Source organism: Chroicocephalus ridibundus, chromosome 9 (genome assembly GCF_963924245.1).
Source record: "Chroicocephalus ridibundus chromosome 9, bChrRid1.1, whole genome shotgun sequence".
Taxonomy (NCBI): Eukaryota; Metazoa; Chordata; class Aves; order Charadriiformes; family Laridae; genus Chroicocephalus; species Chroicocephalus ridibundus.
The window spans coordinates 35624607-35641925 of record NC_086292.1 but is presented as its reverse complement, the minus strand read 5'-3'; the positions used below and the strand labels follow the sequence as shown (position 1 = coordinate 35641925).

General features: G+C 35.4%; 1 protein-coding gene and 1 long non-coding RNA gene across 3 annotated transcripts in view; one reads left to right on the top strand and one right to left on the bottom strand.

Moving 5' to 3' along the window:
* The window catches only part of UNC13C (unc-13 homolog C), a 228370-nt gene extending 223076 nt beyond the window's left edge, over positions 1–5294 (top strand). For both annotated transcript variants that reach the window (XM_063345628.1, XM_063345627.1), the window contains 3 exons: positions 1990–2082; positions 2814–2973; positions 3894–5294. In XM_063345628.1, the coding sequence (XP_063201698.1) occupies positions 1990–2082; positions 2814–2973; positions 3894–4179 (539 nt within the window). In that variant the 3' untranslated portion in view covers positions 4180–5294. The remainder of the gene's footprint in view (positions 1–1989; positions 2083–2813; positions 2974–3893) is intronic.
* Positions 1–17319, bottom strand: part of LOC134520384 (uncharacterized) — a 56601-nt gene that overhangs the window by 16380 nt on the left and 22902 nt on the right. The window lies entirely within an intron of this gene.

Below are 17319 nucleotides of genomic sequence, written 5' to 3'. Positions count from 1 at the left end.
TTTTCTGGAGAGAAAAAATTTCCATAGCACTTTGCACTCCAAACAATTAGTTATTTTTAAACTTGTAGATAAATTTTATTTCAAGCAGGAGAAACTCAGTGTCAATATTATGCTACTCTCTGATGCATGGTCTGAAGATACTGTGTTTGCAAGAGAGAAGGAAATCACTTTTAACTTTGACCTTGACCAAATGAGAATTTCCTTTCTCTTCCTAAATAAAAGCTAATTTTACTGTACAGAAAGATAATACATTGTTTTAGTATTCCAAATAAAGCTCTTCTACTAATTTATATTTAGCTTTTCTAGTCCATTTCATTCCTGTCTTTTTATACATGTCCTTATATGTATTGTTTATTGTGAACAAGATGTAGAATGATTCAGCAACCTAATCAGAGATCCCGTATAGTGCAGCTTGAAGTAATTATTCAAATACAACAAGTGTAATGGCTGCCACTGAAACTAAACTTCTTGTCATTAAAAAGCTGATGTCTAACAACTTGCCTATTTACATGTCAGTAATTGTCCAAACCCTCTGGCTGATACTGAAATACATCTAGAAGCAAAATTTGTACAGGTACACTGTGACTCAGAAGTAGCTGCTATAACCAGATTAGGATACTGACACTCTGTATTTTTGCTAAAACACTATTGACTATAATTCAAAAGTGGATTGATCACAATTCCATGCCAAACTCACCTGAAAGCTGGAAAATGCAGAATAGTTTTCAGGGATTCTGAGCAAGTTAATTGAGCACTGAATTTCCACATTTTGATGTATCGGGAAAAAAACTTGTTCTCTGGAGCAGTGATGCTTGGCGTAAGATTATATAATTGACCTTGCAATGTTCAACCAGTGTACAGGATGTAATTACAGATTATGCCAACACAATGAATAAACATCAGCGTAGAACACATTTCTAGCAAGCCACTGATGGTGAAATCCAGAAAAAACTATGCCTGATAAAGGAAAAAATAAAATAATACATTCTGGGTATAAACTAATTGCAGGGGGAGGGGGGGACAAAACCAAAACCATTTTCCCCCAGTATGATTACACAAGACACCCCTCTTCTCTGTACCCCTTCCTTAATTCCTGCATGAGCTGATGGAAAACTTCTAAAGGAATGTTTGCTTCTCCTCACATATAGATGGATGGGGAAACAGTGCGGTAAGGAATTTCTGCATAAATAGAAAGAATCTTTCCTCTGCTAACCGCAGAAATCGTAGCTGGTTATAAAGGGGTAGGAATTTGCTTTAGTATGTGGTTCACAGAGACTAGGCTGGGGAGCAAGTCCACAGTTCACAGAGTTCAACATTCACAGTCATCCAATTAAAGAACAAAAAAACATATCCAATTTTGTTTATATCATGCTGTTATAATCTGATATATTAAAGGGCCTTTCAATACATACTAAGAGTTCTTGTAAGGAATAGTTATGTGCAAATTGACTTAGAACCTGTGCTGGTGCTCAAAAGTAAAAATTGTCAAAATTAAGCTCCTGGCTCCTCTGCCATCCCTACAACCTTCTCTCTTTTTCTGTAAGCCCCTGTGTCTGTGCTAGTGCAGAGCTGCAGTAGTTTGCTTAGACATAACCCCCAGCAAAGGATTCATCAATAACAACACAGAAATAAGTTTCCAAATGCACACTTGCAATAAGATTTTTGGGGTGCGCATGCAAACAAAGTGACAAAACCACCAGCTTTTGCATTTCAAGATGCAAACAAAGCTAATGACAACCAGAATGGAAGGTTCCAGGTGAAAGGGGTTTTTGTTTTACTGAGGTGCTTTACATAGACATTTGCAATTGCCAGGTACTTTTGTGTCAAAATCACTTATGAATCTGTAACTGATTCCCACTTAAATGTGAAATATATGTCAGAAATTTCTTAGTGTTTCTGATAGAAAATACCGCTCACATTCTTTCACTGTCTATTTCTCTTGATGCATTTGAGAAGCCAAGTGTGCTAACCTAATAATTATTATTTTAGGTCAAACCACTAATAATTCAGTGGGTGAGATATCTATACAGGTGGATGTCTCTACACATCCTGGAACTGGTGAGCATAAAGTCACTGTAAAAGGTAAGTTTCAAATAGCTAATTTTAAAAAGAAAGCAACAACTAAGCCCAGAACCCCCAAGCACTACATCCTAAGTAAAACATTCCAGTAGGGAAATAACAAATGTTAAGTATTACAGTACTTGTAAAGCTATGAGCATGCTTCAGGTGATTAGGATCGTACTTTTTCCTTGCTCAACATCAGCAGCAGTTAAGATCATGCAGGTAAGTACTGTCTATGCTTCTCTGTGTAGACAGTTAAAATTTATTATACCATGTTCTGGAATTATAAATTTAAATATGCCAAATTACACTTGTGAATTGCTTGCATGTAATTTAATTTTCCAAAAGTGGTAGCAAAGATGGGTGGTGAATGACTGCACCAAGACTTAAAAAAATCCATTTTTAACAAAATGCCTTTGTTCTGCACAACCTGAATTCCAGAGGAAACCCAGTATCATTTACATTCATATAAGCTGATTTTTTTTAATTACAGTGAAGGTAGCAGACAAAAGAGCTGTTAATGTAAAGCATTTGTGAAATATATGTTTATATTTACTACTATTGTCACTGAAAGTAGCCAGACCTCTTGGCAGAGAACAGGCAAAGCTCGTCCTACGTTTGCTAAGTATTGGTATCCTGTAGGAAAGCTCTCAGGTTACTTTTCATTGGCTACACAAAGTCATACTGGATAATTAATTGGAGCTTCTGCAATGAAATTTTATTTAACTCCGTTTCTTTTTTTTTTTTTATAGTTGTAGCAATTAATAATCTAAACTGGCAAACAACAGCTATGTTCCGGCCATTTGTGGAAGTTTGCATATTAGGTCCTAACCTAAGTGACAAGAAAAGAAAACATGGAACCAAGACAAAGAGCAACACCTGGTCACCAAAATACAATGAAACTTTCCAATTGTAAGTCTCTTTTGTCTATTATTTGCATATTTTATACAAGAACAGAAAAAAAATGTCCTAAGGCAGCTATACACATCAGAGTCCACAGATATAGACACCATGTCAAAATTGTTTAATAATTTGTATCTTTTTTTTATATGGAGATATGAAGAATAACAACCACTAAGCTGCTTAAAATACACAATTTGTTTCTCTACATAGGAATAACTATTTATATACCTACGAATCTGTTTGCCTAAGTAGTTATCTGGACCAAAGCGTTAATTATTACTGCTAGATATCTGCGCCTTTATGATTGTTGAGATATCTGAATATGTAAAGGGTTGTGCACGTGTTAACGGTATTATTTATCTCTATTATTCAATGCTTAAAGCAATAAGAAACTTTCACCTAACCTGGAGTTTTAAACTTAGTGCTTCTCCCCACACCTCTCACCTGTTTCTCCTCCTCCCCTTTCATAACTGTGACCAATTCGTTTCCTCCCCCCCAGCCCTGAGAAGACAGAGTTCACTTTCACAGAGTCTGACCACAAAGCTCCTTTTGAGGCTTGCTGCCAGTGATTTTCCTTATTTTTTACAGTTGATTTAAATATGTGGTTATCATAGTTGTGGAAGTAGTTGAACATTTTGTGTACTTTGGAGGGAAAGGTAATGTTTATTTCAGATATTGAGGGAACAACGAATTCTCTGTTTCTGTTCAGGTTAGTGGGAACAGAGGCGACATCGTCAGTAGCATCTGAAAGGTTAACTGTGTAGAAGGTTTAAAATTAAATTATATTCTGTTGCAACAAAATGGAACTACAAAAATTAAACTACCACTATCGCTTTAATTTTTATAAGAAAGATTTCTAGAGTACATTCATTCCTTAGGGGAATTAAACTGAACTCCTTGTTCTAAATTTGTATTTTTAATCTGTGCAGCATTTTGAGTAACGAAGATAGGCCAGGAGCCTACGAACTTCACCTCTCAGTGAAAGATTACTGCTTTGCCAGGGAAGATCGCATCATAGGAATGACAGTTATTCAGCTGCAAAACATAGCAGAGAAAGGTAGCTGCGCGTCTTGGTACCCCTTGTTGAGAAACATCTCCGTAGATGAAACGGGGTTGACAATTCTTAGAATACTTTCCCAGAGGACCAATGACGAAGTTGCTAAAGAATTTGTAAGACTTAAATCAGAAACAAGATCTGCTGAAGAAATGGCCTAAAATACCCCAGTAATGCAAGATTGTCGCCGCCAAGAACATAGATACAATGCTGTTGTCCAAATAGTGCATGCATGTGCAAATCTGTGGGAATGTTTAACTAACTATATTTTCAGTGTTTGCCAGTACTTATGTACTATATTTGCAAGGTATGTCAAGGAGCTGTATATCTTTTATACATATTTTGGTCTTTGGTAAAGTAATTGTTCCAATGAAGTGCCAAAACTAAGATTAAGAGTAAATGTTTCATCATATCTTTTTAAATGTTGATTTCACCTCATCACAATTCCTTTATTTTTTAACACTAACAAATAATTAGCTTTTTTTAATTGATTAATAGGTTGTCTCTGTTAAATTGCTGTGTTGCTTATTCTAAATTAAGTTACCTTCCTTACTATTATTTTTTAAAAGATATACCTAGTTTTCTTCAAACTATCATTTTATGCAAGCCTCATTTTAGGTATCTTACTGATAACTTTTTCTATCATTACTACAGATGCAGTTACTTATAGAAAGTGTTTGTAATTTTATAATTACCAATATAAAGTAATGATTTTTGCATAAAAACTGAAAAAGGATGGAAATATTTTATGCTAATCTTTTTCCAACCTTTCATAAATATCACTGTGAAGAAATGCTGTTAAAGCAAGTTCTCAAGAAGCTGTGCTTATCAGAGTTTGTTACTGATGTTTGATATCTCGAGATAACTTTGTTCTTCAAAACTGCCAAGGTAATATCATATTTGTATTAAAAGAGTAAGTCAGTATCTGTAGAAAAAGACTGCCATACAGTACAGTATATGTGCTTTTAAAAAAATCATTTTTTTAAATGATATGGTACTGTACATGGGTTAGTAGTTTGGAATACGTAATGCTGGTTTGTGGTTTGTTTCTAGAAATTGTTTATGAAAAGAAAAGATGCTGTTAGCATTTTCACTCAGAGTTATTAACGTTGCTTTACATACTTAGCTGTAACATCAGTTAAGTGCTTTATTTCTTTATTTTTTTTAGGAAAGTTCAACAGTTTGTACTTATGCAACATTACTATGTATTGCACTAAAGCAAACTCTGTGTCTTGTAAATATATTTAGTGAGGAATTGTAAAATAAAGTATGAAGAAACAGCTTTCTAGTTTTGTCATTTGATATTCTTTATGTACCTATAGGTTTTATGTGCACATGAAGCCCATGCAGTGAGCTTGCAATATAGCTTTATAATACATCAAGTGCAATTGCCAGTGTCTAGCATCGGGCTCTTATAGAAGTGTAAGATTTGATGTCAACGTCCTAAAAGGGGATAATAAATGAAGTAGGCACATACATATAATATAATGTTCTGTAATAATACACATAATGTTCTGTGACAATACACAGATTTGTCATTGTTTTTGGATACAAGTGTTTCTAATTACACAGGTCAGAGTTTTCAGCTGTTCTTAGGGGAAAAAAAAAAATAAGAGGAAGGGAGGACATACAGGTAGTATGTCGATGTCAGTCTTTTAAGAATGTAGTACATGACTCCACATAGGTAAACAATTTTGTGACATATTTAGATGACATTTTAAGGATGTCTTTCAACACCCTCAATCCTCTGGCTTGAATACCAAAAAGCAGATTTGCCATAAGTATATTTAGACATTTAGAGAAGGTCTGTACAGCCTTTAGAGAGTTAACAATACTTCACTAAGATCATAGCGGGGGGCAGAGGGGAGGGAACACCCAAGTTATCTTATTAGCGTATATAATGCTGATGGTTATGCATTGCAGAATACATTACGGCAGAGGGAGATTTTTATGGGTACATTTTTTAACTTATCACTTCAAAAAGCCATTTCTCCATGTGAAAAGTTATGCTGATAATTTCACATTTCAAAAAGTAGTTCATTAACTCAGACATTAAGTGACTCCTTAAACAGTTCTGAGAACGTAAGTTTAATAATACCTACTAAATAGAGATTGCATGTAATTGCAAATACTTGCAAAACTCTCCCTAGGCTTTAGAGACGCAAAATCACTCTTGAAACTAATCCAAGCCTTTAATGTTTCAGTTGTATTTTGTGTGTTGTGCTATGCTTAAAAGTAAAATCCAGGTGTAGCTACAGTAACTTCAACAAAATTAAAGAGGATCTTATCCGAGTCTGTATAATAGTGCCTCCTGAGAAATTTCCATTTGTATGTGCAAGTCGTACTGCTTCCTAACTGTATTTCTGCAAGGTATAGCTCAAAGCCTCTGCAGTGCATGACACTTAAAACACTGAATCTATTAACACTTAACAAGATTTAATGTAAGGAAACATCAGCAGATTCAGTCTCAAATAAAAAAGGGGAATAATCAAGAGATGAGATGGTTCCTGCAATATAGAACATTGTTGTGGATAAAATGCAAAGGGATTGTTGTGGATAAAATGCAAATTCCACAATAAATCAATTGTGCTTCTGTGAATTAAAACAAAGGCTGGGGTAGACAGCTTCTGGTTTTTTACCTGGAGCACTTTTATCATATTTTTCTGTAGCTGTTTATCCTACTGTAAAATGGCACACATTTTGGTGCATGATGTGCATTAACTATTTATTCCCAAGGTGCACCTATAAAGGAATAATAACTGAACTCGTCAAGGAAGTCAGTTACTGTTCTTAGTCGTCTCTCAGTTGCACACACTAGAAGTAATCGGGCAATCTGGTAAAACAAACCCTTATAATCTTCAGCTTTAAAGAGTACACCTTAATGTTTCACTGTTTTTAACAGAGAAATATTTAGTTTCTGCATCAAAATTTGTCATATGGAAGATGAGAGGGAAATATGTTAACTCTCGATCACAGGGCTGTTTTAAACATTGTTATGAATCAAAATGCAAGTATATGCAATAGTGTAGCGCAAGCAGGTCGAAGTCAAACATTTCATGTAGTAAAAACAGAATTGATATGGAAGAGGTTTCAGTGCTATTTTAAAAGCTATGATAGTGTCTTTTAGGGAAGTAAATATTCCATTAAAAAAAAATTAAATTTATGAAAAAGTTTTCTTAATTCAACTGAGGTAACCTTAGCGAACTGCTTCTGCAGTTTCACTTCTCGGTGACAACTGATGTAACCAAAATTCTAGTTGGAATTCCATTTGTATTGCTTTGTTAAGGTAGTGAATATAAATATATATACTTCGGGAAATAAAGGACAAAAAAAGATGGGGGAGAACAGCAAAATTAATTTGAGAACAAATTTTCCATTCTCCAAGGTACAGTTACTACATGGAAACCATTTGATGTGCACCTTGAAAAGCCAAATACATTTAGAGAAGCTTGTGATATGACAGCACATCAAATTAACCAGTATACTTGGAACTGACAATTTCATATAACACTTCAATAAGGGTTAAGAGAGAGATTTTTTTTTTTTCATTTTGTTTTCTAGGATGGAAATGTAATAAGCAAATATAGCGAACCAAATTGAACTGAAGTTTCCTCAATGGTAATATCTGATTAAAAAAGGAATTGGTAATCTGTGATTTAAATAAATAGAAGATGAAGCTAATACTAGCAGACATTCTGAAATCTAAAAAAAGTTACGTAAAATAATTTTTTTTATTATTAATGCCATATTTAAATGACACCTGCATTAAGAACACAGTACCTGAACTGGCCTTTAGGCTTTTCATACAGGACTCTGAACCCAGGAAGCTGCTAAAATACCAATGGAATTATCTATCAGATGGACCTGGATCTGCATGGTTCTTTACACACTTTATCTCTTTTGAGGAGTTAAGTTTGCATCAAAATAATAAATACATAGGCATTGAACCATCACGAAGAGACTCAACAAGTACCAGCAACAAACTATGAAAATATTTTTCAAATTATTTCCTCCCTGTTGGCTGTTATCTATAATCTTTTCTACGCAAGTAAATCTAGACTTCAGTAAGATTTCAATCTCCTCTTATGTCATATATGTTCCATTACTGAAAATCCCCCTAAGATGTATTTTAAATAATTTTGAATAGTTTTTCTGTAGCCTGGAAGAATCAAGAGATCCTTTATGAAGTGTTTAAGAAATGCATGTGCAAACGCCACCATTTGGCTTCATTATCACTCTAGCTATATTCCCCATACACACGGTTTTAGCATATTCATGACTATTTTCTTTGTGCAGCTTCTTCACAGGCATTTTCATTTAGAAAGAGATCATTTACACAAGCTTACTTAAGACAAGTATTCCACACTTAAAAGGAGAGTTAATTCCAAGAAGCTTTTTATAAGTTATTAATTACATTTGTTTCCCCTATGAATTAAAGAAGCTATTTACACAACTTATTCACATTAGTTGTTACTAGGAATTGTTGGCCACTATAAATCTCATGTTTAAAGGAGAAGGTGAATTGCTTTATTTCAGAAGAGGACACACTGGCGGACAGGAATCTGTTCTCTGGGAAGTCAATGGGACCTTTGTCCGATGGCCGCTCTTCAGTCATTTCTGAGCAATTTAGCTTGAGTGGCTGTAACCTTTCAGGATATGGTTTTCCAGTTCACACATTGAATGGGACTTTGAAATTCATTAAAAGTTAAGATGGACTTAATCAGAAATATGCGTCAGAGAGAAGTTAGCTCCCCCCCGAGTGCTGGATGTGTGGCAGGGGGCTGAAGCTAGATGATCTTTAGGGTCCCTTCCAACCTAAACCATTCTATGATTCTATGTTGTCTTGTCAAGACTGTTTGCATCACTAGTACGGCTTTACACAAGAGAGAGGATTAAGGTGCCAAGCTGGACCAATGAAAATAGGGGGTTACATGGAGAACTGCAGAACCAGGTGTACCTTCAGGTTTCTCACCATAAGATAGATGCAATTAGGATGATAGACTAAGACAAGCCTAACAAATAGCTCAATCATAGCTGTGACATATGGCAAATAGTACATATAAACAGTAGCTTCTGTGGCTCTACAGCTAACTTGAAGTTGAGTGGACCTCTAACAAAATTAGCATCATTGCCTTTTAATAATGATAATTACAAAATCTGTACGGGGTCACTGTATAAAGACCTTTTATTATGAAAACAAGATGTAACAAAATTAGAACACGGCTGAGTTTATGGATTTAATCATTACAGTTAATGCTAATCAAGAATATAATTATTATTTTGGTTTTACACTCTCCATAAATTCACAGCTGTCCAAAGGCAGCTGTAAATGGTACATCTAGTTTCCAACACTTACTATTTTATGGTAAGAAAGACAATGCACAGAATTTTCTTGTAGAGACTTTTCATCCTTCATGCTCTTTGCCCTCTGTTATTAAACGCACACTGATTTCCAAGGTGTAATCAGCTGGGAAGTTATTGCATGAAAGTATTTTGAAGAAAGACTTTTGAAGAAAGTCCGAGTTCTTCTGTTTTATCCAAATTGAAAAAAAAAAATATATGTTATATACCAAATGTGTATAACAGCAGAATAAAATCCGGATATTTGAAACTGCAGATTTTGGTAGATGATAATCCCATTTATTTAAACCAAGAAAAGTTGTATTTTCCCCGAGCAAGAGACTTGAACTTTTCGAGTCAATATTAACAAGAGTCTCTGGACCAGATATATGCACTGTATGTACAGGACAGCATCTTATGAAAAACTATCCTGTCAATTAGTGTGGAAAACACGCCAACTAGCATCAGATAGGAACGTATCTTTAATTCGACAGATTATCAACAGATTACTTGAGAAGCTCACAGAACAGAAATAATGAAACAATAAGTTTCATTGTTTTACTCTAATCTATTTTACTAGTTTTCATTGATGTTCTTATGCTAGTGACTGTAGAAATCAAATTTGTAGGCAAATACTGAAAACAGAAGAATAATTTACCATTACCACATTAGGCTGAATTAAATACCCATTTCTTACAAATCCCTTGAAAACTGAAAAAAAAGAGCTGAACAAATATGTGGAAAATATTAAATTATTATATTAAGTTAAATTCAGCTAGCAGACATAAAATTAACATAAATGGATTTAATGTAATTTGTAAAATACAGCTGGGCAAGATTGGAAAGTATTCAGTTGTTTACACATGCTTATTTTGATAGTATTTTCATATCATTTGTGTTTGCCTTTTGGCATCACATTTACGTGATTGACTTGTACTAACAAAAATACATAAAAATGATTTTTCAGGAAACTATGTTAGAAATGATAATCAAGAGGTGGGAGACAAACATTAGACCGTGACTCATGTGAACGGGGATATTACAAAAAGATGTCACTATAAGTATTTGTTGAAATAAAGAAAAATTGAAGGACAAATCTGGAGAATACCTGCTTCTCTTTTGTGTGCTACTCTGAGTGAACGCATACACACACCACAGAGTATAAATCAATTTGTAAATGATGAATCTACAAAACCTAATTAGAAGACAAACCCAATCGAGAAGAAAATGAACAAAAGGATCTTTTCAAAGAGATTCCATAGCTGAAAATCAGCTTACCTAAACAAACTGTTCCTAAACGGCTCATGGCCTATGACCACTTTGCTATGAGAATTCATGTTCAGATTTCAAAGACTGCAGCAATTAAAGCTGAAAGCCTTCCCTTTGAATTTAGCTAAATTAATCGCCGCAGAAGCGGGCATACTGTATTTCAACTAAATAAACACAAGATAATCAGAAAAGTTAATCTAAGGGAGAAAGAGAAGTCCCAGGATCCAATGTGCACTGACTTGGGGTCTCGCATAAGTTAACACCTATTTCGCTAGTTTTTCAGAACAGTATTAGGAGTTCCAGGCAAAGAGGACAAACCCAGAGCGCACTATGGGCCGTAGAACCAGCTTACTGAGCGGTTCACAGCTCCGGTCTGTAAACTGAATGTATACTGTTGTTTGACCATATACGTAGTGGATAAAGCATGCTTACATTGGTAAGCACAATTGACTTTACTGGAGTTGTAACAGAGCACACTCAGGCAAAAATCAGAGATCTCTGTCTTCACTTGCCCTGAGTACACTGGCGCTTGCTGACCATTACTGCTCTTGGTTCTCTGCAGTTCCTCTGGTACTGAGGCAGCTCTCATTTCCATTCCTTTGCAGTCTAAGAGGCCTTACACATTTTGTTCAATAATGTTTACCCATTTAAGCAGGAAGTTTTTTGTTGCTGAGTGATGGCAGTTGATTGCAACATGAATTAAGCCTCCAGGCCTGAGGTCATGACACTAAGAAAACAAATGTCAATTACTGACTAGCAGAATCAAAAAATGAAAAGGAATTGCCAAAATATGCACTGAACACTACAAGACTAATGGAAAACTAGAGTGTAGCGAATATGGTCCCCTCCTCTAGATAACAGTCTCCTGGATTTCTTTGAGTAGAAAAGGCACTGTACATACACAATGCCTGCTAGCTTGATTTTAGGTTACAACACATGGCAGGGCTTTGTCCATAAAAAACACACAGAGTTTATATGCATTACGCAGCAGTCATGCATAAAAAACACTACATACAAATAAACTGGATACACAGAACACCTGCATTGTTATGTTTTAAAATTCTTAGTGACCAACATTTTAACATTTGAAAAATACGTTAAAAAAGGAAACAGAAATACAAACTGTGACATTGCCTTGCTTTTACAATCAGAGGGACACAGGTGTTTGAATGAATAGCCGCGAGCATTGTTCTTGGCATAGTAGAAAATACCCCAGAAGACATGGAGGCATTTGCTAACAAAGAGGGAGGAATCTCCTCAGCAGGAGTGGCAGGAAGAGAAGAGTGCATTACGGTGAACAGCAAACTGGCACGAATATTGGGATACTTTACAGAGATAAGGAAGGGAAACATGACCATCTTCATAATATAATCAGCCAGTGAGGAGGGCTGACAGGCAGTCCAGCCTCAGATTGCATTCCTTAACTCAGCAGAACCAGAAGACACCAGGTATGACTTTGATATAACAGACACAGAAAGGTAGATCTGTCCCTGGATTTTTGTCATGTTCTAGTCTAGTCAAAGAGTTACTTCTGTTGATTGTGATTTCGGGGAGGTACAAGACAGAATTCGATCCCTGAGAGGGTCTCCCCATGTTTTGTACTAAGTGGAGTCTGAATACGAGTTCTGCATTTCACTACCCTCTATTCCAAAAAGATAAACATACTCCCAGCCTGGAGGCCATCACAAACAAGTTCAAGCTAAAGAGTATGGAGAGGTTATTTCCCTGAATAATATATATCCAAGACAGAGCAGCATTAACTAGGTGGAATATTCTTTTTAAGAGCTTGAGAAACAATAGCAATTTGCATCTAATAATGCATCAATGTATCAACGTGCTAATTTGCACCTAGGTGACAATATTAAATCAATACACCCTTAAAATGCTATCCTCTTTTCCTGTGTAATTTGTGAGAAACTCATGTGCCAGACTGAGCTTCCCCAGCACAATGACCACTGTGAAATTAGGTCAAGTCCCTCATTCTCCCCTACTCAGCTTGACATTAAAGACGAAACATTGCAGGAGCCACTGAAGTGAGCTGGAGTCAGTAGCAGTAGTGAACTTAACTCCTATCAAATATGCTCTATAATGTTCAATAGCCCATATAATTGCAGCACATCTTCTCTCTACTGCAGAGAATTTCATTTCTGATCAGGGAGAAATTCCGCAGCAGAAAAAAAAATAGAAATCAGGAATACTGTTTACATTTAACATTTGCTTAATGCATTTTATCAGATGGAAATAATGAAGAGTGTAACTCTAAATATATATCCTTCACCATCACACAGACAATAAGCAAAGCTTATATAAAAAATTTATTGCATGAATTGAATCTATTTTCTATTTACAAAGAGCTTAAATATCTTGCACGTTTGGCAAATGCTATTATTTAGATTGGCTGGCTAAATAATCTGTGGGAAGGGGTTAAATCTTTGTTGAATGCTCTGAGTCCCCTATTGAGGCCAGTGCCAGCAGAAAGAGTCCTGTCTGCCTGAGTGCAACAGCTAGAATCAGCTTATTGAAACACAGAACTGGCCTAAAATACAGTGCGTCAGATGTCATTTCTGTTAGCAACTGCAATTAACTAAAATACTTAGCGAATAACATCTGTCTTTATGCAGAGAGCAAAACACAGAAAACATAACTTGCCAAACAGAGGAGGAAAGCTTGGAGGAACATCATTATTTACAGTAGCAGTTTGCATCTGTATGACAGTATCAAATAAAATATCACTGAAAAAAAAAGATAGCCAGGAAGCAAAACAAGATACATTGCAATAAAGCAGAGAAGGAAGGGCAGAACTGAAAGAAAAGGGCCTTTCTGCGTAACAAAGACTGGGCAATTCTAAATCAGACCTGTCAGCTGGAGAGTCCTTTGAGACTTCTACACTGTAAATTATTTGGACAACTGACTGACAGAGGATAATTAGCAGACATCTATATACCAAGGTGACTGTGACTAACCATAAGAAAGAAACAAACAAAAAACTCTTCAGATCATACTGCAAAGGAGGTCTAGCAGGAGGAATAAAGCTCTAGATACATTTTGAAATTCCATGATAGGAACAAAATTTATTAGATTTATGTTGAGTACCAAATGTACTTTCAGTATTCTTTTGGTTAACATATGATAGGGAAGCGGTACAAGAGGCTTTTCCCACTCTTTCTGCTCACACCCCATGCTTATAAAAGGTTTGTTTTCAGAGCAGTATTTGAATAGAAATTAAAAACGACTATTGAGTTCAGTGGTAACAAACATGGCATGGCACTTTTACAAAACAAAACATACAAAACCACTAATAAGAGTGGGACTCTGTCCAGTTGGAGCTAAAGGTGTACAGCGTGAGCGAGGAGACCTGTCAAAGACCGCAGGAGCACTGGGTCATTACTTACATAAAGTTTGGAGTTTATGTGACTTTGCAACCTAGGAATCCAAATGATTGTGCCCTCCCTTCTGGGCCTGCTTGAGGCAGGGTTCTTAATTTATGTTATGCTTAAAAACAGCACAGAAAATGCTATAGCTTTTGAGGCCAACAACAATTCACAGCACAGCAGGGCTTTGTAGTGGCACAAAGATTTGAGCAGTTACCAGGGTAGTATGTCAGTCCAGGAGCTTACTGGTGGATTCTTTGTCTCAAACCCCAAATTAACAATTTTTATTTAGCCCAGCCATTTACATTAAAGAACAGCAAGTTGGGAGAGGGAAATTTTTCCCTAGCATTAAAACTTCAACAGCTTATGATAATATCCATGCTACTTCAGTAGCAGCCACGGAGCAGTCATGATCAGGTAACCAGTTCCATAAGCACGGTGAAAAACTACCTGAACCAGAATTTGTACTCCAAAGGAACATATAAATGGATGCATAAACTCACACTCCAAAAGATATTCTCAATACTACAACATTTAAAATAAATCTACAGAAGTTGTTCAAGATTACATCTATAGTAAGGAAATTTGTCCATTTTTTGCCATTACAGTTGAAAGTAATCCTGCACATAATTCTGCATTATTTAAAGAACCATCAAAAAAGGCGTATCTCAACAGTAGCAATATTAACCTGCCTATAAACACCTATTTTTCAAAACAGTCCAAGTAAGAGCAGATTTACTTTCTGCAAAATCAGGACTATTAAAATGAAAGCAAAAAAAAAAGGGGGGGGGGGGGCAAAAAATCTTGATAAAATTAACTATGAATATGGTGTTTGCCACCAGCATCATTTAATTCACAAATGTGATTTACAGGAAGAAAGCATTCTCAATGAGATTTGCAACCTGTACAACATGGCAATGAGCTCTGTGAAACTGTTCTTGAGATAACGGCCTGACCAGATGCCAAAAGATTCAAAAAGAAGAATCAGAATCCATAAAACTTGAAGGGTCAAAGTCACCTTTGCTGCTCGCTTATCAGACCATTTAAAATATTTTTTTAATACCATATTTTGGTGTCAACTTTTTTAAAAATTAATTCTACTTTATTTTGCCAAAGAGCGAGCATTATAATAATGAAAATTAAAGCTATTATCATTTTTAAATGAAATATCATTAGAATTTCTTTTTTTTTTTTTTTTTTTTTTTTTTTACGTTGAATAAGATTACATTGATACCCAACAGACTCGGTACATAGAAGGTAATTCAACTTCACTGAATTAATTTTCTCCTATGAAAGACAACGGTTTTCAGAATTTATCTTCCCTCTCCCCTGCCCCAAGGCCTGATTCATACCCCACTGAAAACAACCGGAGTTTCTCCTGTTGAATTCAATGTACCTTACATTTCTCCCTAAGAGAGAGACATGCAAGCATGTTTGTATAAAAGCAGATCTGTTTAGAGGACAAGATAATATGCAGTTCCATGCGTATATTAATTGACTTATAGTCCCTGCTACAGATGTGTACATTGCTCTAGCACGCAGCCTCATTTTTTAATTCATATTTCTTGGTGGTATTATAAGAACAGACTTCTGATTAGGCCATCAGTGAGCCAAAGGTCACAAGTCAGGATTTCAAGAACAGTGAGTACCTCTCAGCATTCACCCTGTGCTGCTAACCTATCCACGCTTATTTTCTTCTGAGGGAAGCGATGTCCCATCGTAATTATTCACACACAGAGAAATTGAGGGAACAGGATTAAATGATTTGTTTAAACTATAGCAGGCCAGTGACAGAATCAGAATTGAAATTCAGGCAGCCTTAGCTTCCAAATTTACTCCCTAACCATTGCATCTTGTTTTTTTCCTGAGGCACAATATGGAGTATGTCACTATCAATGCCTACAATTAGGGGTGTTTACTATTTGATATGCTTCGATGATTTTATTAGACCAAGTAGGAAGGCTTCAACCAACTCATCAAGCAAATCTGCCCCCTGCTAAGTGTAAGTAGTAAGTAAAAAAAAAAAAAAAAAAAAAAAATGGTCCATGAATAATCTGACTCCTTGAAATTTCTAGAGGGAGATATCGATAGGAAAAGTAAATCCATTTTCACTGTAGTCAGGGTATCAATATTCAGATGCAAATACACAATTTAAAAGTCACCACTGAAGAATATTTCATAATGTTTCTTTACCTATATATCCAATATTTCCTTTAAAAAAAAACACTTTTGAAGATCTAAAGAGATGACAATCAGCTACAGCTCTGTTGTACAACTAACACCTTAAGTCAAATTCCTATTATCCCCTTCTGTGCAATATGGGCAAATAGTTAATGTAATACATATAACTACTGGGATCCTGATTACAATGAGAACAAAAGCATGAGACATTTGAGAATACTGCTTATACAGACTACTGAAGCGGAACATGAATATGCAGCTCAACCTGGGGGCTCATAGGTAGCTCTTAACGGGAAAAAAATAAATCTGACAAAACCACACAATTGAAGGGGCAGATGAATTAGAAAAGTGAAATCTGAACCTCTTTGTCTCAGTTAAAACTTCTACAACTATCACTCATACCCAGTATCGTCTTTGCTAAGAGAAAGCTAGTAGGTTTCACTTGAAAACTAAAGCCAGAATGCCATATATCCACAGACAATTATCATTAATAAAATTTTCTTTGTTATCAAATGATAAAGCTGCCTGGGATTTGACCATAATATACAAGGACTGATAATAAGAAATGACAGTAGGAATCAGGCATTAGTGCTGTTTAAACCCATGTAAATTAATTCTCCTTTTTACTGATTTTTCTGTTGACTCAATTCATATATGACCAGTTCATCTGTTTTTTTCACTATTCTTCAGTAAAATGTTAACAGAACTTCTACTTGAGTTTTCACCATCAAAAGCAGACATCCTTTACGTTTTCCGAAATACTAAATTTTTATTCCATATGAAAAATACATCACATCATCTGCAATTATTTTAATTTCTCTCACACAACTCAGAGGAATATAACTTCTTTTTTTGAAAGAGGTTATTCAATAATTTTATGCCTTTTCCCAGCTAAAAATTCAAGAGCTACTGTTAGGAACTAAAAGATGTTGCATGCACCACAGCCATCAGTAACTCCTGCAGGAAATTAGCAATTTTTCTGCTAAACTACGAATAACAAGATTACTCAAGTACTTAATTATTTCACAGCCTTACTAACTAATTTTAAAATTCCACTATTAAAAAAAAAAAAGAGAAGTAAATCTATACACATGCCACAGTATTTTTTAAGCTTTTGATGTACACTTCACCTAGAAGTTA